The following is a 23,769-nucleotide window of genomic DNA, read 5'->3' as shown; positions in this document are numbered from 1 at the left end:
TAATAAAGTAGAACTGTGTTGTTCGCCTACCTCAAAGTGTCAAGTATTGGCCACTACTTGAGGCACAATACCAAGCTTAGCAGACCAATATTTTGGGATGTGGTAAAACAAACATAGCCCAGATTTGTGGCTGTACAGCCACCTTGCCTCAGTCCACCAACACAAAGCTATTGTCAGGGCCACGGCAACCATTTAGGTGACCTAGGCGGTCGCCTAGGGCACTAGGATTTTGGAGGCGCCATTTTCTTCGGCAGTGACCACGGTGGCTGGATCTTTGGCTGCCCCGGTCGCTGCCGACATTTAGGCGGAGGAAGCTGGGGCAGGGGGGCACGAGGAGGGCTGCCTGCAGCAAGTAAGGGGGGGGTGGCATACAGGGGAACTCCCCATCCCAGCTCACCCCTGCCCCACCTCCTCCCCGAGCATGCCGTGTCTGCTTCACTTCTCCCGCCTCCCAGGCTTGGGCGACAATCAGCTTAGTGCATGGAGCAGGGGTGAGCTGGGGCGGGGGGGGGCCAGGGTGCCTCAGGGCAGAGGGTGGGAGGTGGGGAGCTGCCGCAAGGGGGGCGCCTCAGGGCGGAGGGAGGGAGCTGCTGCAGGAGGGATCGCCTCAGGGCAAAGGGGGGGAGATGCCGTGGGGGGGGGAGGGTGCACGGTAGAAGTTTCACCTAGGGCGTGAAACATCCTTGCACCGGCCCTGGCTATTGTAAATCAACTAGAGGATTCCTCCGGCTTAGGGGAATCTTCCAGTGTTGTAAGGCCACCAGAGCAGCTGTTACACTACCTGCCAGATGGAAGTGGACAGAGTAAAGAAGGAATGGCTGGGACCATCCTTTACAATGACGATCCATGATTATGGGAAAGACCCTGGGGTAACTGGCAGCTGGCTTACAACAGAACAACCTGGAGACTTGTGTGTATTACCCTGAGGACCATTCCAGTCACTGGCTGAATCCAAGATAGGCATGGCATGAAGAGCCTTTAAACCATCTTCCTGTCCCCTCAGCTCATTGTTTGTGTTTCTAGGAGCTTTTCCCTTGGGAAAACATACTGTGTTCTATATCCTGAAGACACTCTTACACTGAGAAGCTATTGCAGTATTCTTTCATGTCTTCTGTAATATTTATTTTACTGTCTGCTCTATTTAGTCCTATTATCTGTTCTATTTTTTTATGAATTCACAATTTAAAAAAATTCTGTCCCTCCCCTCCACCACTAGTTTTCTCCCTAGTTTTAACCTCATTCAGTATCCCTCCATTCAATATCAGTTCCTTTCCTATAAAAACTTTTAATTCCCCATGTAAATGACTTATGGCCTGAGCTGCTAGTACGGGGCAAGTCGCCTTCTGGAAAAGCCCACAGTTTGCTGCCTCTCAGCTCAATGCAATCACATACTGGAATCCCTATCAGCAGGATCAAATTTAAATAAAAATAGTTAAACAAAATATTTTGGGTGGTTTTGGATAAGATGTGATGAACTTTGGAGAGAATTTTTTATTGCATGTTTTGTCCCAAATACAGAATCAACACAGCAAGAAAAAAAAGATGGTCTATTGGGAGAGGGAGGAGAACGTCTAAATAATATAGAGCATCATTCCTCATAGGTTTGACATTGAACCCTATTATATTTTCTGCACTAGGAAACTGCCTACTCTTAAATATGGCTCTAGATATTGGACTGAGTTCTGCCCTCACAGACTCATGCTGCCATTCTTAAAAAATCTGATGAGTCCCCACATATTAATAGCACTGCTGAGCCCTACATACATACTGAATTAGGAATAAGTAGAAAGTCAGTGTTGGGCACATTTTAAATATCTCAGGAGAGAATACAATTATTTAAAAACAACTACATTGTTTTTTTAGTCTATTTTGTGTTCATTTTAAAAACACATATCTAGTCTAACAGCATGGATGCCAATAATTGAATTTTGTAATTTCTAGCACCATTAAGAGTTATCTAATGTATTAAAAAGTTTCAGAAAAGCAGCAGCAAAATTTGAATTTGTGATGGAAAATGTTTATGTTTGACACACACATTAATCAAAATGCTGCCCTTTCCATTACAGAGAAGCAGAGTAGGGAGCTGTCATCTCATGCAAGAATGCTTATGGGGGCTGGAGAGGTGGGAGATGTGCTGAGACATATTTTGGATCTCTTTTAAAAGGAGTAAGTACCGACACCAGCTATCAAATGCTCGACGTGCAGAGTATTTAATGTTGACTGACCACACCTACGAATGAGATTGCACTCCTGAGGGCCATGGTAACCCAGTGGTTAGGGAATCCTGGCCTGGGTGCCCAGCACTATTGAGTAATAAGTGGAAAACCCTGTTCTGCATGTGTAAACTGTAAAGAAAGATGTTCCCTGTGTCCTCTTCCCCACTGAAGAACCCATGCTTTACACAGCAGGATTTGGCCCAGAAAACAAAAATCTCCCAGAATAAACCCAAAACAGTGGAAATGTACTATTATTATAGATCCGTGGAATGGCTCTCCACTGTCCCCCTCTTGAAGACTCTAAAAGTTGAATAACTAAATCATGCCCTGCTTTGTGAAAATCTCCCTAAAATCCTTGAATGTGCATATTTTAAATCTAAGGATAAACACTAAGCCCTGGCCTGGTATAAGTGGGAGTAACTCCATGGACTTCGTGGACTTGCACTCTTTTACAGCTGGTCTGAATTTGGTGTAAAGTGCCTGAAAATTAGGAAACTACAGATACTTCTTTTGAGTGCACAACATTGGAGGCCTTCACAGAATGGACTGAGGATTTGTTAGAATAAACTTTTGCATGGCTGTGCAAACATAATTATAGTACATCAACCTTTAGGGTATAATGTAGCTCCAGTACATGTTTAGGGGCATACAGGCAATTTAAATAACAGTACACATGCTGTTGTGTTCATCTGTGACTGGTGATGTTATGAGGATCTCTCCAGTATCTGAGAAACCTTCAAACATGGAAACTTCTAGGGATGAGAAAACTTCAAAAAGTTTGGAGATTTGCTTTGGTCAAAATCAGCACCCAAGGGTTTAGGTACCTTATCTCGCTGAACATCTTTTGTCCGCAAAACTGGTCCAGAAATCTTCTTAGAACAGACTTGATACTGATATTTTTGGTTCTTCTTGGACCAGAAATATTGTAAACTATTGTATAGTCTGGATCTGTAAAAGCAGCAAATAGTCCTGTGGCACCTTATAGACTAACAGACGTATTGGAGCATGAGCTTTCGTGGGTAAATACCCACTTCGACAGATGTATGTTTTTTGATGGTACTTCAGCATTTCAGTTTCCAACTATGACTGAAATAATGACATCCGGAGGCATGATAAATGGGAGGGAAAGAAGTTAGTCACAACACTTCCAAACCATCAAAAAGGTTCTGGCTTGGTTTGGTTAGAATTTTGGTCAAAATTGTCTGGTTCTATAGAAATCCATTTGACTCTTCATAATAATCTGGGATGCTGGTGCAAGATTTATTTTAATGCTTGTGTCTGTATCTCCTTATTAGAATACACACCCCTGTTTTGGGATGCATCATGTTTCATGCAGGATAACAACATGAGAGGACAGCATGTTTCTAGAACTAAATGGGCTCTTTGTTAAGAGAACTATTTACAGAGGTGCTGCAACTGCTGCTGGTATTCCAGTTATGTGCACACAGTCTGGATTCCTGTGGCATCCTCCAAACTCCTGCAGTTTATGTGCTTCCCTCCAAGTTCCATGCAGGTTGTTACATTTTTCTTTTAATTATCTTTGTTGTTGTCTCTCTTAGGCTAGCATGACTTGCTGTGGCACTTGCTCCTTAAGACTTGTAGTATGAATCGTTTTAATGCATGTCACATCCCATCCTGTTCAGTTCTCTGTTGGATTGCTTGAGCCTCCCAGCAGATATGCAAAGACATTGTAGTATGTCCACAGACTTTATTTCCTGTTCCACAGAACCATCTGTGTTGTACTCTGGAAGGGAAGCCCTGGTCAGTGTATCTGCCATCATAGTTACTCCTCTGGCAGTACCTTATCTTCACTTCATAGTGCTTCAATCTCACTACGATGTGTTGCAGTCGCTTCTTCATGATGTTTTCTAATGGTTTGTGAGCAGTCTGCACATCTACCTTGTGCCAAAAGGTGAAATGATGGAATCATTCTAATCCAAAGGGCACAGCCGGTAGCTCTATTTCTATCTGAGTGTATCCCGTTCCTGCATTTGTGAGGACTATAAGCAAATGCATCAGGCCTGCTCCTAGGCCTCCTTCTGAGGCACCATTCTGTGGCACTCATTGCTCCAGAACGTTGTAATCCTTTAGGACCAGTGCCTTGCTTATTATCAGTTTTACTTTTTCAAATGCCTATCCTTGGCTGTCTTACAATTCCAACACTGCTTCATCGCATGTCAGCTATCTCAAGGGTTCACAGGCTTCTGACAGGTGTGCACAAAATCTGGAACGATGGTTGGTCATTCCTATAAATTTCTAGACTCCCTTCACATTCTTTGGTTTTGAGCACTTCCTTAACGGCTCTCAGTTTCTCAGAGTCTGGTAAGAGTTCCTCAGAAGTCAATAGACATTCAGTGTAGAGGACCTTAGTTCTCCTCAGCTTGTCTACATTTTGCTGAATATTCTGCTGTTGGCATCTCACTAGGAGTAACTTGTTATCACGGCCCTGGATTGCATTTTCCTTGACTGCTTCTTCTTCTCCAATAAGAATGTCATCATGTACAATCTTGATGTGTGGGAGTCCCTCTAGTGGAGGGTTCAGCTTACACTGGACCACCTCTGAGGCCAGGATGATGCACATAAGCATTAATTCCCAGCAGTACCTCCCAAAAGATGTGGCAAAGGTTGTTAGGTGACTGGATGGGTCATCTAGCTCAATATACCAGAACCCATTCTTGACCTCAAAAACCATGAACACTTTTGCCCTAGATAAATCAAGTAGTATGTTCTCAATTGTTGGTAATGGGTAGTCTTTTCAATGCTCTGTTAAGTGGTTTTGGATCAATGCAGATCCTAATTTACTCAAAATTTTCTCACCGCTACTAGGTTGCTGATCTACTCCATGCTAGTTTCAATAAAGGTAAAGCCCTGTTAGAATGCTTGACAGGGCCCATGGGGCCTATTCTCTTCCTCTCTCACACTGGGGATACTCTGGGACTGTCCTATGATCACTGCCCTGCTGCCCACAAAGTGGGTGGTACACTTGTGTGTCAACTACTATAAACGCCAAGTGATAGCAGGTCATTTTGTGGGTTTCTTATTGGCAGCCTGCATTTGCCCATTGGCCTCAGAATGGTATTATAATACATCACCAGTACCTGGTCATATGTCTCCAGTTAATATTGCTGCTTATCAGTGTTGCGGGGATTACATTGCAGCTGGCTCCAAAATTCAGCTGGAATTGAATTGGTTGTTGATCAAATAGCCTAGTTGCAAATATGGGAGTAGAATGGCTGGCATCCTCCTTCTGCAGTACATGTATATTGAGAGTGTTTGCATCTGCTAAAGTGACAGAGCAGAAATCCTCAATCACTGCATATGTTACTGCTTTTTTCTTCCTGGGGTAGCTGTGGCATTGGAACATAAAATGTCTCTTATTTCTTACACTGTTACAGCTGGGCAATTTGTTTTCTACATTTCATGTTGGTTTCCACAGATGTACATAGGACTATGATGCCTTCATTCTTGGTTGTTCTACCTTTGTCCTGGTACCTGGGTTTCTTTAGCTTCAGCCTATGCACTTGCTCTGTATTAGTGGCTATCTTTGTTTTGATCCTTTCTCTAGACAGTTCAGATGCCCTTGTTATTTGGAGGCATTTCTCTGTGGTCAGATCTGATTCTCTCAAGAATCTTTCCTGTAAACTGGAATCACATGTCTCACAAATGATCCTGTCTCTAATTAGTGAATCTTTTATGTTTCCAGAGATATATGCAGATACCAAAGCTCCCAACTGTGTAACATAAGTATCTCTTCCTTCTTCCGCTTCTTGGTGGCCTGTCTCTCTACAATCTCACACTGCTTGGAGTAATGGTACTCAGCCACCTTTATCTGCTGTGCTACATTTTGCATGTTATTCCTGGCAACAGTGTGTCACTTACTTCTTATGTTTCCCCCCACTATGAGATAGTAAAAAAGCTTTACCTTAAATTTTTCATGTGTATCAACTCGGTATACAAGCTAATTTTTTGTGCAAGATTTTTTTTCTGGAAATCCAGCTTTCCTAGTGGCCAGAGGCTCTCCATTGTGCCTGTTTTCTCTGCTTCTAGGAGCTGCTTTGTTTTCCTGTTAATCACACTCTCTTCCTCATTCAGACTGACTTCTGCCACCATATTCTCACATACCACATGTTGGGTAATAACATATTTGTAAACTAAACTGGCTCTTTATTAAGAGAACTATTTACAGTGATGATGCAACTAGCATTCAAGCCATGAACACAGAGCCTGCCTTCCTGGTGCCTCTTCCAGACTCTTCCCTCATGCAACCTGTGTGCCTCCCTCCAAGTTCCATTATGCATAAGGATTCTATTATGGAACCAGGAATACTAATTCGTAGGTGAGCTAATTTAATCTATGGATGGATGGGAGAATTAAGGTTAAGTAGGCCCAATATATACCTAAGCTTCACATCTCCTAGACAGATCCCTTCAAACACTTGAATGGTTCTTGCACTTCCCTAGTGAGGCAACCTAGCCAGCTCATGCAGAAAGTCATCCCTTGCACCATAATCTGCTATTCTGTCTCAGATTCACTAAAGTGAAATCAAGCCCTCTGGGTCCCAAAACATAAACTTCAATCCTTAGTCTGTGATCATGGGTTTGTTACAATATATTATTATATTTTCACTTTATCACGATAATTTTCTGAATGTTGAGGAACAGATGTTTGGCCATATTTACAAAAATCTTCCCATCATGTACATTCAAACTGAATCAGATATGCACATTAATTCAAATTTAATCATATATACATATTAACACATTCACATGTTTAGTGGCCATATGAATTTTAATCGATGTACAAAGAAAACTGGTCATGTAAGAGACTAGAGGTGTCGATACAGTGCAATCATCATAGCATCTAAGTGCTGATTGTTGAAGAAGAGACGGGGTGGACAGAAGGGAAAAAATTAGGAAGGAAAGAAGAGCTAGGGAAGGAAAATCAGACTGGAAAAAAAGAGATTGCTTCTTTGTTACACTTTCAAGAAACATTACAAATAATAATATAGTCTCTTCATCCTCCTCTATCTCTGTTCCCAATATTCTCTCAACAAGCATGCACTTTGATCTTTTAATTTAAAAATAGAAATTCCTAAAGTGGAAGCTGTCTTTGCTGAAGGGATGAGAATTGTACAAGTTTCCCAAATAAAGCTTTTCTTTTCTATTTTACTGGGATCTTGAGTTAAGCATTAAGAAACGGACAGACTGCAAAGCAAATAGTTTTAACATCTTCCAAGCTTAGTAACTCATGCTTCAGTCTTCCATCTCTTGTGGTCTCCTAATAACTAGAGTTCTTCAGTCCTCCAGAGGATTTTCAGAAAGTACAGGGGAATCAATGCCTAATATTTGAAAAAGTACTTTTAATTTTTTGAAGGGGAAAGAAAACCCTTTTTGTTTTTCCTTATACAACATAGAGAAGAAAAAAGGGCAAAATCACTTTACCTATGCAATTTACTTTGAGAACAAAACTAAACTGGCTATTTCACTCGATCTAAGGCAGTTGATGATTCACTCCTTGGAGATAAAATATAAACTCTGACTTTTAATTTCTTAAGTTTGGGGGAAAAAAATTGAACACAAATATGGTCTTATGGAGGTAGAACACTGTATTGGCCAGATACCCTACCCGCCCCAGAATCATGGCTGGAAATTAGTCACATCACACATGACAAGAATCTAGAAGCCCTGAGAAATAGTTGAGTCACTACCTGCAAAACAGATCCATGCCACTCCTGGAGGGGAAAGGCCTATAAAGAACAACAGAGTCTACTGCTCACAGAAATTATCAATGCCTCCTTCAGAGAAATGAGCCTCCAGCTTTCCTGAAAAATGGAAATATCTGCCTGATCATCAGAAAGCAAATACTTGATGCAGAAAAACTCTCCAACTATTGCTTCATCTTCAACCTCCCATTTCTAAGCAAAATCATTGAGAAAGTAATTACTATCAAGCTTTAACAATATGAGATTGAGGTCAGTATTCTGGATGCTTCACAAATGGGCTTTAAAGTGGGACACAGCATAAATAAAGCCCTAGTGGCACTAAAAGATGACCTTCTCATGGCAGTGGAGAGTCTATATATGTCAATGCTCACACAACTCAATCTGTCCTGCTTTCCACATAGTTGATCACGATATGCTGCAGGTCTGCCTGCATGACATAGCTGGAACACTGTAATGACACCTATCATTCCTGTGCATCTGCTCCTCTTCCCCAAAAGCCCTCATTGCCATTCAGTCTAGGATCTATCCTTACCTCACTGCTTTTTTAATATTTAGATGAGATCAACTGGTGAGGTGGTGAGGCATCATGGACTTTGCTGCATATGTGTTGATGAGACCCAGCTGTGTATCACATTTTCAATAGGTGCTACCAACACCATCACAAGACATCATTACCTAGATAAACAAAAGCTGGATCAAACATGACCCACACAAGGCTGAAGCAATGCTGGTAAGAAGGAGAAAAGGTTCAAAGAATTAATGGAACACTATTCTCCTTCCATCAAATATACCTATTCCCCATTTATCAAAGTTGATTGAAGCTTTTGGAAAATGTTTTTTTTGGTCACTAAGCCTGGATGATCAGGCAGCATCAGTGGTAAAATAGATATATAACCCTAAGCAGAGAATCCCATAACCAGAGAAAGGAGAAGAGCAGAAGACGCCAGGAAATCCACTGAAGACCTTGCTGCAAATGTTTAAATTTAACTGGTAAGTGCTTAGAAGTTATGCTGATGTGTGCTATACATAAATGAGACAGAGACAAGTGAAAGTACTGTACTTTGCAGTGTCTTAGATCGTAGGCATGAAGAAGCATGTGGCCTTCCCTTGGAACAGTATCCCAGAAGAATTGGTTTAGACCATTGTAAGAAAAGAGAGCCAAATGGTCAAACACATAACGGATGATCACTAGACTAAATTTTGTTATTAACAGTGAATAAATAGGTCATATCCAAACTTCCATCTGATATTGCGAGCAATGAAATAGGAGTTTTTCACATATTAGCTGGCTGCAACTCTTAAAATGCACACAATAAAATGTGTTCAAAATCCCAGGAATTCTGCAGTTAGCTGTGGATTTTGCAAGGATAAAATATCAGCACAAAACCTTGAAATCCCCAACTGTGTCAGCCTCTCACTCATTGCAGAAGTTGACATTGAGATGCCCCAGATTTCCAGGGGCCCTGCTACAGTTATTATTACAATTAGTAGTAAATGAAATGAAATGTGCAGAAGGAGAAGTTAGCAAACAGCACTGTAGTGATTTTTTTATGGCATAAAATAACTGCTGTTTCTGTACCGTCAGACACAAACGCCTGGTTTGTCTAAGGAATTCAAATTCCTGGTCTGTCTAAGGAACTTTTCAGGAGATTATAACTTGGCCATACACATTTGCTCTAAATTGAAACTTGGCATGGAATAAGGATTTTTGGACATATTTGTATGGGCATGTATTAAGTGTACTGGCATCATGAGTGTTTAAGGTCCAAAGAATTTGTCTTAATCTAGCACATCTTCATGAAGAGGTATTTTGTTTGTTTGCTTAAAAAAACTATTAAAATCCTTTTTAAAATATAAAGCACTGCACAAAACCTGTTTGAGGAATATGATGGCTATGGCATAAAACAACAACAGGAGATTATTCTAGGAGTAAATAGGGAGCTCAGACAGAGTAAGTTCACATATTATATTATGAATATGGAATAACATACAGGAGGAATGCAATTAAAGTAGTAAGTCAAATGAGTTTGGGGTATCTAGATTTATTTCTGGAAAATGAGGGAATTAGGTAGCATAAGGTGAAAAAGCAGGAAAGGTGGGATCAAGATTCATCAAAGAAGGCAACAAATATTGGGCCATATGGCCTTTTTGTGCTCAAAATATGTTTGAACGTTTTCTATCCAAACACCCTCTCCAACAAGCAAGCAAAGCAAGCAAGCCAACCAACCAACCAAAGTTCAACATTCAAAATTAAAACTACCTCTCTATTCTTAACTCACCCTGCTTTGTTGTATTATATAAAGAGATCTCAAAAGAAGTGTTTGATTTTACAATGCAAGGGTTGCACAGAGGCCTGAATGAAAGATGGAGAAATCAGCACTGACTCTGGAATTTCTTTACTGTAATGGGCTGATCTCTCAGGCATTGGCATTATTCTATTAGAATTTTTATGAGTGCATTTCATATGAGAGTAAATATTTTTAAGCATTCTATGGGGATTTTTTGTTAGGTGACTTCCACAGATTTTATTAAAGGTGAATAATTAAATCCTGCCCTGCTTTGTGAAAATTTCCCTAAAATCCTTAAATGTACATATTTTAAATCTAATGATAAACACAAAGCCCTGGCCTGGCACAAGTGGGAGTAACTTCATGGACTTGACTTCATGAACTTGTACTCTTTTACAGCTGGTCCGAATTTGATGTAAAGTGTCTGAAAATTAGGAAACTACAGATACTTCTTTTGAGTGCACAATGTATTAGACACTGGAGGCCTTCACATCCTTCACTGAGGATTTGTTAAAATAAACTTTTACATGGCTGCGCAAAAAATATTATTGTATATAAATCTTTAGAGTATAATGCAGCTCTAGTACATGCTTAGGGGCATACAGGCAATTTAAAGTGGCTGGATTAGACCACCAGTGGAATGGCTCTCCACTGTCCCCCGTGTTGAAGACTCCCAGCACAGGAGTGAGGCTGGAGCGCTAGTATACATTGGCTATTCTTTGCTGCATCAATGACCGCTAGGGCTGTGGGCATTTGAGTGCAGTTTAGACCAGCCTTGAGGCTTCTCTAAATTGTTTGGCCCCAGAACACACGAAATATGGAGGTGGCCCACACCAACTTTGTTGCCCCTCGCCTCAGGTTTTGTACTAAGAGAACTTTGGCTGGACCTGAAAATCAGGGTCTTCTTATTAACATTATTTTCTTTAAGCATAAAATGTGCCTACAAGATCAATAAATATGGCCTGCCTCTATTTTGGAATTCATTTTCAAAAGCATGCTGGGCTGAATGTGGGGAGAAACTCTTTCGCTCTCATGAGACGTACTAGGGATTCTTTTGGAATAACTGGAGGCTGGCCCCAAAAGAATTTCTACACTGCTTTACTGCTTTTAGAAACATGTTTATGCATTCAAAATGGCAGCAGACAGGAATATAGTATTCTTCCTTTTTTATCCGTACTTCATCTTTACTTTGATTACCGCATCCAGAATCACAATGTTTTCCTGTTGTAATTACTGGAACATTAAGGCCAAACATTTATCTACTTTAAATAAGACTTCTTGCCAGTAATAATTCTCCCTGCTACTTTTTAAATAAAAATATAAAATTTGCCACAGATGCTGAGCACTTTGATCATAGATAAGGCTGAGACTCTGTCATGGAGGTCACGGAAGTCATGAATTCCGTGACTTTCTCGGACCCCCGTGACTGCTGCAGTGGCAGGTGAGGCTGGCTTGGAGGCGGCTTGAGTGGCCTCTAGACCAGCCACATCGGCTGCTGCTAGGGCAGTCTTGGGCCTCTGTGTGCCCTCCCCCCCCCCGAGAGAAGCAGTGTCTTGGGCCACAATCCCCCTTCCTCCCCGGAGCACCTGTGGCAGTTGCAGGTCATGTGCCACTGCCCCCTATCCCAGCACTAGTGGCACCCTTGGGCTGTGTACCACCGCCCCACTTCCTCTAGCCCCAGCAGCCCCAGAGCACCCCAGGATCCCTCTCCAGAGCACCCGTGCTGCCCCTAGGAGTCCCCCCTCAAGAGCACCCAAAATTTAGTCAGGGGTATATAGTACAAGTAATGGACAGGTCATGGGCTGTGAATTTTGTTTACTGCTCATGACCTGTCCATTACTTTTACTAAAAATACTGATGACTAAATCTTAGCCTTAATTATAGGATAATGTTAAAATATAGGCCTTGTCTTCATTGAAAAAAATGAACTATTTTTACACTAGGTGTCAAAGATGGCTTTCCCTAGTCATCTTTCCAGTGGTGTTGAAAATGAAAATGTTGGTGTGGAGAGTGTCAACCAAGTTCAACACATTGCTATAAGTGTCTAGGATGTTTTGCTACAACAGGTATTGAACTCAGTTGACCCTGCTATCACAGTGGGACAACTGTTTTCAGGACAGCTTCGGTTGGGCAGCCATTTTTGACACCTATCGTGAAACACAGTTCAGCTTCCTTGTGTAGAAAGAGTCACTATATTCTTAGTCTCTAAAAAGCTTCATTCACCAAAGTTCAGTCATGCTTTCTGGCATAATGACATATTAAGAGCATGTTACAAAATCAGAGTCAGCTGGTCCGATTATTTTTATTAAGTTGTGTATCTTTTCATATATCTATGGACATAATGTAAAAGCACTGAACAATGATACAATTAACTGGTGCAAATGAACAATATCCTTATTGGTATTATTTAACAGTATAATCTTTCTGTAATTTTTGAACAGACATGAGAAGGGAATATATATATCTTGACAGATAAAATCAAAACTTTCACCTTGCAACACTCAATTTTTATCAGTGTTAAAGTAAAAGTCATATAACAAAAAGCTAAAGGTTGCACTTTTTGCAATTTAGCCTAAAAGTTTATTAGCAAACTATAATGACTATCCTGACTGCAATTAAAAAGGCTCCCAAATGGGTCAACACACTTAAGTGCTATCTGCAATCATTTAGATTTTAACATGATGGTTATTACTTATTACCAAGCTGCAAAATGAGATATATTGATTACTTTTAACCTTTAGATCCAAGGATTCAGAAAAGGTCAAGGTAGTACTCTACCTTTCCTGTCTAGTAAGCTTATGGCCTTTAGAAGAATTCTAAATGATTACTATTGGCAAGGCAGATTTGAAATTAGTTTATTCTCTTGGCTGACATAGAAATGATGACGTATTTTAAAATACTGCATGCATAGCACATTTATAGTTTCTGTCCAGAAAGGGCCTAATCTTGCAACATTCTGAGAGCTTCCTGAGAATTGGTGAGTACCCTCAACTCCTACTGACTGTTAGCAGTCTCATATAAGAAGATAGATTACTAGACTGACAGGAAGCTCTCAGCGTTTTGCAGAATTTGGGCTCTAGGATCATTCTCCACAGGATTTAGTCCGAATAGAATACTTTTCAGGCAGTTTACCTTGTAATAAATTTTTTTACAACAGTAATTTGGTTGAAATAAAGACAACTACAGTGTGGCGTCAGTAGGTATACAGTCCTTGTTTTAAATGGAATAAAGTAATCCAATTGAACTACTCTGTTTTACAAGTGAAAAAGATACAGAGCACATTAATTGATCCCTGCAGGCTTCTGGTATTTCAGCTTTCTTTCTCTTTAGTAACATTTAGAACTGCTTCTCACATTTATATCCTCAAAGTGAACAGAACTCAGGCCTGAGATTCAGGAGAATTATGGGCAAGAGAAACATATAACTGTTATGTGTTAGATTAATTCACAGAACACTTGGCATTATTATTGCCAAGTAGTCAAATTGTTCCAAGTTGTTCCGGAAGGTTGTTATTAATAGTATGTTTTCTGAGGAAAGTTCTGTCTACTTTTGGAACTGCATTTCTGTTGCCAAGGAAACTCCTTTAAGCACAGCATTCTAGGAGCACACTGCTGCTTTTGTTTGCCAGTATCCTATTCATATCATCTAAGTAAGCACTTTACATACTTCAGCCTCTGGTTTCAAATGTTTTAAGTTTTTGTTTATTCGTGTTACTATTTGAAATATAGTTTGTTCTTTTTAAATCCAGGACTAGTCTAAATTTATTTGTAACAGTTGCATTCAGGAGGGAGGGTTGATTTTTTTTTTGCAAGTTTACGATAAATTAGGTTTAATTTGAATAATAGCTCCATAGGTTATAGCATTAGTCCTTAAGTGTTAATTATCTTTTCACTCTGAAATTAATGTAGTCATTTCCTACCGACTCCTCTCCACCGTTATTGAAGTGCCGAGGAAAACATGTCATTGAGTTCTGAGCCAGAACTGTTGTTGTGATTAATCCTGGTCACATGGCCAATCTCTGCCAAAAGGAGATCACTGAAAAAAGGTGACAAAGACAGTGATTTCCTGTCAGCAAAGAGTACGACAGGGCTGTCTAGAAGTGATGCAAATGAGGGAAACTTTCACCACGGTTTGTTTGAACCACTTAGGGCCACAGCACACAGAGCTAGAGTGAATGGCACAATGGAGCAGCAGCACACCCAGAGGAGAAAATGAACTGCACCTTCAGAAGAACCGTAGCTTCCATTAGGGAAACAGAAAAACTGCTAGAAAGGTTTTTTTTCAATTTTTCTTTAGAGGTCCGTAAGACTTGATGTGCATTTTAATGTTATTTAATAGAGTGAACTTCTTCCCTTTGATAGGATACTTCAATATTTAACCTGTTCAAAAGCCACATTGACTGATTTTCTTCTAAATCTTTCCAACTGCTGTACCAATTTTTTTCTATTCATTATAGAGTTCATCTTTGCTGAAGACTTAATAGTTTAAGAGATTGCTTATGCAGTATGTATTTCAAGCATCTTAAATAGTTTTGTAATCATACATCCAAATATCAAAGGACATCCTGGTGTTTTTATTTTGAGTTTTTAAAAAATGTTTGTTTAATTTTATTCTCTACATGCTAACAATTTTAATAATCATATCTTACTTATTTAAATGGGGTTTTAATCTAACAGACAATTAAGTTTTACAATTAATCTTCTGGGGAAAATGTAGGAATTATCATTAACTTTCTGTGTCTCGTACATTCATTTCTAATCTCCAGAGCTCCAATAAACACCGATTTGCTTCATTTTTGAACATTCAAGGTAGAGATATAAAATCCATACCCAAGTTCCCAGTGAACGATTCATTAGCAGAGTTTAAACTCTGTGGGCCTGATTCTGCAAACCCTCAGCATGCAAATCCACCTGAAGTCAATGTGAACTCTATATACAAAGAAGACTTATGGGATCAGGTCCACATGCTATCGATAAAAATGAGGGTTTCCTTATATGTTCAACTGAGATACAGTGCTCTTCAGAAATCAATCAGATATCAGAAAAATTTAGATGTTCCTTATAAGTTAATTTCAATTATAGACAAACAGGCTGTAAACCACTCATTCTGTGTTTGCATCTGTAACATATATTAATCAAATTTCAGAATCATGGTAGTTACTTTTTAAAAATTGAAAATGAAAATTGAGTGCATTGTCCTTTTTATCCCTGGGAGAGGGCTGCAGAAGGAGGAAGGATTCTCTTTAGAAGTTGTGCTCAAACACAGGAAAATAAAATGAAAGCGAACCAACAATACTGCTAGTGTATATCATCCATACTTAGAATTTTAAAAAAATACCAGCTGCACTATACACTCCTTTTTATATTTATAGAAAGAATAAAATATATTTGAAGAAGGGAAAATAGAGTTTCTAATAAGAACTGAGAACCTCCTAGTATATTTCAATGCAAAATTAAGCAGAAGGAGTTGCCTTAAATTTATATGAAATCTGAAAATATAGTACTGGGGAAATAGTCTAACCTGTGAAAATGCATTTTATTTTCCCACATGAAATTTTAGCATTTATATATTATAGTATGCTGCTTTAATGCATGCTTTCCCCTCCTGATTTACCTGTTTTATCATACCTCCTTTCCATTCATAGACTCCTTAGGGGCAATGATTACTGTTGGTAATAGTGATACCACAGCAGGTTCACTGGCAGAGAAGGCTTGCTGAGCTGGCTCAGAGGTACAATTACTTGTCAGCTCAATAGCTGGGAGGAGGGAATCTGAGGGTTTAGGGGAATCCACCAAAAAGCAGAAAGTGCAATTAACAAGTTCATATTTGAAGCTACAGTTGATAAAGAATACCTAAAATAAGGTCTATGTTTTCATAACACCCTCCATCATTCAACAGTTTTGATTACTCAGCTGCCTGCATTTCTTTTAAGATTTTCTTTCCCCACAGAGTAGAATTACTTCCATGTTTAGTATAAAATATAGACAGTGTTGATACCACATGGTTGTGATTGCTAAACAGACCACCAAGGACTGTGAGTCAGATCTTTCTTATAGGTAGAGTGTCACTATTAAGAATATTTGTTATTAACTGTAGAGTAGGTTAGCTAGACTGAGTTTTAGAAATATAAATGCTGAGTGTTGTTAGGGGCATGATGTATCCTGCTTACTAAAATCATAGAAATTAGAGATAAAAAAGCCCTGTTCATTCACCTAATGTGTCCTTTTGCCAAGCAGTGTGTGCACCCCCACTGTTTATGGTTTTACAGTGGAAGAACTGCAATCGTACTAGAATATATTCTTAAAAGCTTTAAAATTGTGGCTGGAGCTCTGCAAGAAGGAGCTCCAACTGTGGAGACTGCAGAGAGAATGTGCTGAATCCAGTTTAGAACCTGTGCTCATTGACTGTAGGCCTTGCAGATATGTGGGAGCTATAGACCAGACAACTCTCCTCTGTCTGAACTTTCCAATCCCAGAAGCATTGTACCAGAAGAAGCCAGCATAACTCAGGGCTCCATTAAATCCAGGCAATATTATCTCCCTTTCTGTGATAAAATATTTCTGTATGTGCGGCCTAAAGTTGTGTTGGCCATTTTTGTCACCATACTGCATTGCAAACCTCTGAGTAAGTCCCTGTCCTCTTTTATCCCTCCCATTACACCACTAACCACTATCTCCCCAATTATATACATTACTATTCATACTTTTATGACTGCATTTCAAATCCATCAGGATAAAAAACATTTCTAAAGGGTGCATAGAATAGTGGGGCCGAGTGCTTCTTGTGATTCCAGCCCATTTTTGTTGTTTTTTAAAAAAATTAGAATTTTTTGAATTATTGAATGTAAAACTGAAAACAATGGCTACATTAAGGCATAGAGCAAAGCACTTTTTGGAAATTGTCCTGTATGAAAATACAGTGCCTAAGCATTTCAATCCTGACTTGTAACACACTATTTATTCCAATCCACACATTTTTAACAGTGAGGGTGATTAGCCATTGGAATGAACTAACAAAGGAAATGGTGGATTCTCCATATCTTGATATCTTCAGATCAAGACTGGATGCCATTCTGTTCAAGTTATTGGGCTCAATAAAAGGGTAACTGGATAGAATTTAAGGGCATGTCATATAAAGAAAGTCAGAACAGATGGTCCCTTTTTGCCATAAAATCTAGGAATCTCTGAGTCTATCTAGGGCAGAGACCATCAGCTGTGTGTGAAATTATGTATTTAGTTTTCTTTTAATATTAACAAATGACTGACAAAGAGAGAAACTGAGGCTATTAAGCGTAACTTACATGTGACTTCTAATAAGTTAGAGCTCAAACAATATTCTCTGCATGTGAAGGTATTTTATAACCTATTTCATAATTATCTGTTTAGGTTCTTTCAAATAAAAGGATCAACATTAGATAGAATAAAATGCATGAAGAGCATCAACAAATTATAAATTCAAAGCAAGAAAATATAAATTATCTTTAATAAATTATCAAATCATGTAACCATAGAAGAAAGAAAACAACTTCTATTTGACCTTGACTGTACCATTTATTCTATAAGAAATAAAATAAAAAGCTAGAGGGTAGTTGTATTGCTGATTCTGTAGTTAGTTATTAATTTTATTTTTTATGATTCACAATCTGCTCTTTGAAATACGCCATATGCTCAAAGCAATTCAAGGATGACAACTGTCAGAATTACTCCAATAAAATTGCCTAAATGAGGAAGATTTACTGCAGCCTGATATTTCTGTGGAAAACCTCTCCCTCCTTTCCCCAACCCCCATCATGCCCCTTGAATACAGTCTCTCAGACACACAGTCAAGCCTGAAACAGTTCTAAGATGAAATCTATATTTTGGGGGACTATTAAAATTATCCATTAAAAATAAGAACTGATAAAACAATCTGGACTAAGACAGCAATGGCAAATAAGGGAAACAGTATATATTTATTTGACAAAGAGCCTCCAATCAATATGTGAGTTCAAAATCATTTTGCTTAAATCACAAGCAAGTGTATTGACTTAACATGACAATGTCTGCTTTATGTATACCTAATAAAAATTAAATTGGAAGAGTCCTATATTCCAGCAGCAGTAAACCAAAATCAAGGCAAATTTCTCTCTTCCCTGAAGAGATCTGAAAGGTGGATAAAAATTCTGCTGAAAGCTCCAATCAAAACACATTTTGTTAAATGCTACCATTTCATTTTTTCTTCATTTTGTTTCAGTCTATTTATTAATGCAGTTTCATTTATTTCTATTCATCTCGAAGACAAATCTTTGTCCTTCTATAGAATCACACCAAATAGAATGTGATAAAGGGAACTTTCTTGCAATTATGATGTCGGTGCAGCCTGTCAGTGCACAGGGGATGGAAATGAGGTTGGGGACAGGGAAGGGAATTCTAATAGACACCATGATACATACAATGAACGTAGTGATATCCTGTGAGAGAAAGACTTGTCAAGCTAATCAGATCTTCTATAGGTAGGTAAAGGCAGTAACGGTAGCTCTAACCTTGTAAAGATGCTGCTGCTGCTCCTCTGACATCATCAGGTCATGGCTGTCCATCACTATAGATTCCATGTCAATCAGCCAATCCCAGAGCTCCTGGTATTCTGAATCAAAGTCCAAAAGGCTGTAGATAAGGAACAAAATGTATTATGCATAAATACAGTCTAGTTGTTAAAATCATGTATTAGAATAATATATTCTTGAAAACTCATGATGTTCCAAGTTATATTTCTAACGAGACAGTCTGTATTTATAGAGAGTGGACACAAATGAAAATTGAAATCCAATTTAAACCAGTGACACGACCTAAATTTGGCAAGTGATGCTAGATTCTGACAACTGTAAGCTTACTGTACTTCCTGCAAAAATGTAGAAACAAAAACCCTTAGATAATGTTGCCTAATGGTTTTTAAAGTGCTAACATTATATTTAACAAGCTTCTCTACAATGATCATGATATACTATTATTCGTACCAAAAATATGACTTTCACAGAAAAATGACTCAATCCATTTAGCCATCCCTCTGCTGTCTATCTGCCTATCTCTGAAAATATATATCCTACATTTATTTTCATGGATGAATAGCTAGCATATCAACTTAACGCTTTAGGATAGGCTTGAGTGAATATGGTAAGCCAGTGAGAACTAAGGCCAGATACAGTATTAGACAGGTGTTCCCTACAGACATGTAAGAAACAAAGGTAAGGACAGGAAGTCAAAACAATGAATCTTTGAATAGCCAGCAATCATTAAAATTCAAAGGAGGATCACTATGGTTTTCAACAAAATATATCATTAATCCTTTTAAGCTCCTTATTCTAATGTGATTCTCTATTGAAAGCCTAGTGAGTAAGTAAAGCACAGATTCTTCTAAAACACTGTGATATGAGAAAGAAGGTATAGATGGAAAAACTGCAAAATTGTAAAAAAAAAAAAATCCCATAAAAGGAATCCTCAAGACTTGTCAATCTGTAACTGACCAGAAGCTTATTAATAGCAATGAAGAAAAAAAATCACTGTATGTCAAATGAGTATATGACAGTGTGTGTTCCTGCCCATGAATTTAATAATATTTACCAAGGCTAAGTTTTTTCAACTATTTAAAAACTTTATCTAGTCTTTTACATCTTTTTCATTAATGTTATAAAGAAAGTGAGAAATCCTGCAACAAAGGAACAAGAGAAATAATAATACAAAAAATATAACATATACACTACTGTAGTTTGAATTACCATTAATTAATGTACCATATCCAAGGTGATTTTGAACTTATGTAGATATAGTTAATGTATTGTGAAACACCCTCTTTTGAGAGGAAAGGGCGGAGAAAGCATCTAGTCCTCAGTAATATTACTTTCACCAAGACAACTAAGAAAGTACTGTACAATGCACAAGTATTGATTCTGCATTATTTCTTTAGATCAATCCACTACATTTAGCATACTCTTACTTAATAGCTTATGAGGCGATAGTTCCTGTCTTGGAAAGGTAAGCAATGGTGCTATTATAAAGAAGAGCAGGCATGAACAATCAAGTTATTGTGGTTGAAGAACAACAGTTAATTGGATGTTGAGGGCATTTGCAACCTCTCATGAGGTATTTGATGGACCTTTATTCTGAAACTGCACTACATCCCATACTCTTCATAGAAATATTGCTATATTATTGTAACATAACTATGATATGTTTTGTACAAGATAAGTCATGTGCAATATCAATGGAAAGGTTATGATTTGCTGAATATGATTATCCTATTTGTAAGTATGTATCATTTTGGTATCTAAAGTTAGGAATATTGACTATACATCTATACTACAGAAGTGTTTGCACCTAGCGAATGCGCACCAGACAGAATGCAATCAGTCTGTCTGGCTAGCTATCTGGGGACCAGTCAATGGACCATTACGGAGAACAATAGGTCGTTGAAGATGCTCATCTCCCACCTTCCTGAGAAGCTTTCCTGGGATGTTACAAACCACCTCAGGTTCATGATCTTTTTGACACTGCATGGTCCTGTGATTAAGTCACCTGGTACTGGACTCAATGATAGAATACCAGTATTTTTCCACTGAGGGGGAGGATGCACACTGAAAAATAAAAGGATTCCTGCCATATGTAAAGCCTATTTAAGGTAGGAGAGGGACATTTAAGGGAGGGCTGGTTCTTCACTGAATCCCCGCCCAGGATGACTCCTGGAAAGATGAAAGAAACAAAGACAAAGTGGGGGAGAAGGTCTGAACCCAGCCTGGGAAGGTATCTGGCCTGTGAAAGAAATACCTAGAGTTTTAAGCTGCAGGCAAGAACAGTTTGCCTTCAAGAGACTCTGCAATCTGCCTAAAACAACATTTAGAGTGAGAAATTATTATTTGTAACCAATTTCTTTAGTATCTAAGCATATATTGTATCTTTGTTTTATTTGCTGGGTAATCTGCTTTGATCTGTTTGCTCTCTCTTATAATCACTTAAAATCTATCATTTGTAGTCAATAAATGTGTTTTTGTTTTCTCTAAAACCAGTTTGTGGAATTCATAACTGAGGTGGAGGCAAAAAGCTGTGCAGATCTTCCTCCACATGGAGAGAGGGAGCGAATTTCATGAGTTTACGTTGTACGGCACAAGATGATACAATTTTGGGTTTATACTGCAGAGGAAGTGTGCACTTGTGTGCTGGGCAATTCCTTAGCTGAAGCCTTCCCATGCAGTGCTGATTTTAGTGTCTATGTCTTTCTGCAGCTGGGTGTGTCCCTACCTGTGTGTGCGCTGGAGGAGGCTTGAGGGCCTGGATCAGCAGGACAGTGTAAGGGAGTCCAGGTTGGTAGGGTAGGTGGGCTCAGTGGTACCCCAGTACATCAGGTGGCACCCAGGAATAGGGTGGGGGAAGCCCGTCACACAAATATAAAACTATAATCTTTGTCAATAAAAGTCCATGGTATTCAGAATGCTGTGTAATAGAGTCCTTATCTAAACCTCAGAGAACTGCCTAACTATTCTGCATCTCCAATACTCAATTTTTTGACATTATGTCTCCCCCAAAAATTATTCCAGCTCATAAAAACTGACAGGGTAGAATGCTAATTATTAAAGACATATATTTTATCAGGCAAGAGGCCAGATTTTCAGCTGATGTAAACTGGTATAGCTACACTGGCTTCCAGGGTCTTCTCAGTTTACATCAGCTGAGAATCTAGCCCAAGAATTAGTGATGGGTTGAACCAAAATCTGGATCCAAACACTCCACTCTTTTGGCAGAATAGGTCTGGGGTGGATATTTCAGAATCAAAACCCATGAATGGATCAGAATTTTAATATGAAGAGCAGAATTAAAGTTCGGAATCCAAACACATCTCACACACTGGAACATCAAAATCCAGATCTGGACCAAGGCCTAAATTTTGCTATGCAAGCCTATATTTAATTCTTATGAAGTTTGGTTTAGAAGTTGTTGGAAATATGTCTTGACATAACTATGAATTGTTAAAAAAATCCCTTGCTTTTAAAGATATTATATTTTTAAAAAATGTATTAGCTATTAATAATTTGATAAAAATGTATAAGATAACAGGACCAAATAAAGAAGTTAACAAAATAGGACAAATGTAGGTTCAGTGATAGGTTAAGATTAAAATATAGCTGTCAACATTTCTGTTAGGGTGTATATTCCTTTTATATTCAGAATCCATCTTTTCTATGCATAGCAGGTAATTTTTCACATTGCCTGAGGCAGAATCAAGAGAAGCTTGCTTCTGAAATACTGCATATCTGCTAGATGCAGGAATTACAAAAATGACTTGATTTTAGTGCATTAACCAAGTCCACAGATTACTTTAAAAAATGTAGAGCAAGTGTTTCTAGTCAAAAATATTCATCCAATAAAAGGTACCCAAAGGTTCCCAAGAGTCATGCAACAAGGTGTGTTAAAGAAGAAATAACTAAAACTTCTTTGAACATAGTTTTATGGTTAATACGTCAAACTCATGTTAGCAATATAGTGTTTCTAATGACATTAAGGTATATTTTAGCTTGGTAAACAGGAAATAAGATATGCAGAATTGCATGGCTTATCCCTTGAACCGTAAACATACTTCTTAAAGTATGGCCATCAATTTATTATTTTGAATGAAAATTCATGAGCCCCTTTCTTATGAGAAAACCAGCTCATCTGTGCCATTAATAAATAAAAAGGAATGTGGGGCTATTTCCATTAGCCATGTTTTTTCATGTTGGACACATATCTCCAGATTGTATTATTTCTTTGATAGCATAGCTCACATGGCATTTAGAAGTACTGTGAGCATAGTAGTATGCCTGCCCCCACCCCCCGAAACCAACCAAATAAAAAATTCTTTCGAGTTTCTGGGTCATCATCTGTTGGATCTCCTTTCCATAAGCATGCTATTGCAGTATTATAGAGGAAATCAAATTTCTGACCATAACAGCTTTAAAAAAATCATTGCTTTAAATTCCGTGCATATCTGGAGCATTCCATAATGTTCAGTCAATGCACTCCAAGCCTGATCCTGCAGTTCTAACTATGGTCTAATGAATACTGCCAAAGGACTGCAAGAAATGGTCCTGAGACATGTGCAATAGTTTACTGAACACAGTAAACATGGGTCCGAACTAAAACTCTGATGATATCACGCCACCAACTCTGAGGGTGTTCAGAATCTGAACCCATGTAAGTATCAACATTTTGCAGCTGGTCCCTATTACTCCTCTTGAGCTCTTCCCACATGCATGGCGGCCATTGTTCTCCTGCAGCAGATCCCTAATCTTTTCTCTTTCATTCCCTCCATAGCCATTCCTATGCAGACATTAAATGATCTCGCTTCATTTTCATTGTAACTATCCCTATTCTGCAGACATTCCTCAATCCCTTGTAGTCCCACCTCACAGACTTTCCAGTTTGCAGATACTACCTTACTGGTCCCATTTTAACCATCTCTTCCCTGCACCTAATCTACTTCTGATCTATTCCCACTGTAGATAGATCTCCCACATTTGCCAAGTCCTCATTCTTACCTT

At 38.7% G+C, this 23,769-nt stretch overlaps 1 protein-coding gene across 3 annotated transcripts in view; it reads right to left on the bottom strand.

Moving 5' to 3' along the window:
• Positions 1 to 23,769, bottom strand: part of AKAP6 (A-kinase anchoring protein 6) — a 383,693-nt gene that overhangs the window by 75,112 nt on the left and 284,812 nt on the right. For all 3 annotated transcript variants that reach the window (XM_050953827.1, XM_050953825.1, XM_050953828.1), the window contains exon 9: positions 18,748 to 18,868. In XM_050953827.1, the coding sequence (XP_050809784.1) occupies positions 18,748 to 18,868 (121 nt within the window). The remainder of the gene's footprint in view (positions 1 to 18,747; positions 18,869 to 23,769) is intronic.

Source organism: Gopherus flavomarginatus, chromosome 5, assembly GCF_025201925.1.
Source record: "Gopherus flavomarginatus isolate rGopFla2 chromosome 5, rGopFla2.mat.asm, whole genome shotgun sequence".
Lineage (NCBI taxonomy): Eukaryota > Metazoa > Chordata > Testudines > Testudinidae > Gopherus > Gopherus flavomarginatus.
Note: the sequence above shows the minus strand (reverse complement) of the source record. Positions and strands in the feature narration are given on the sequence as shown.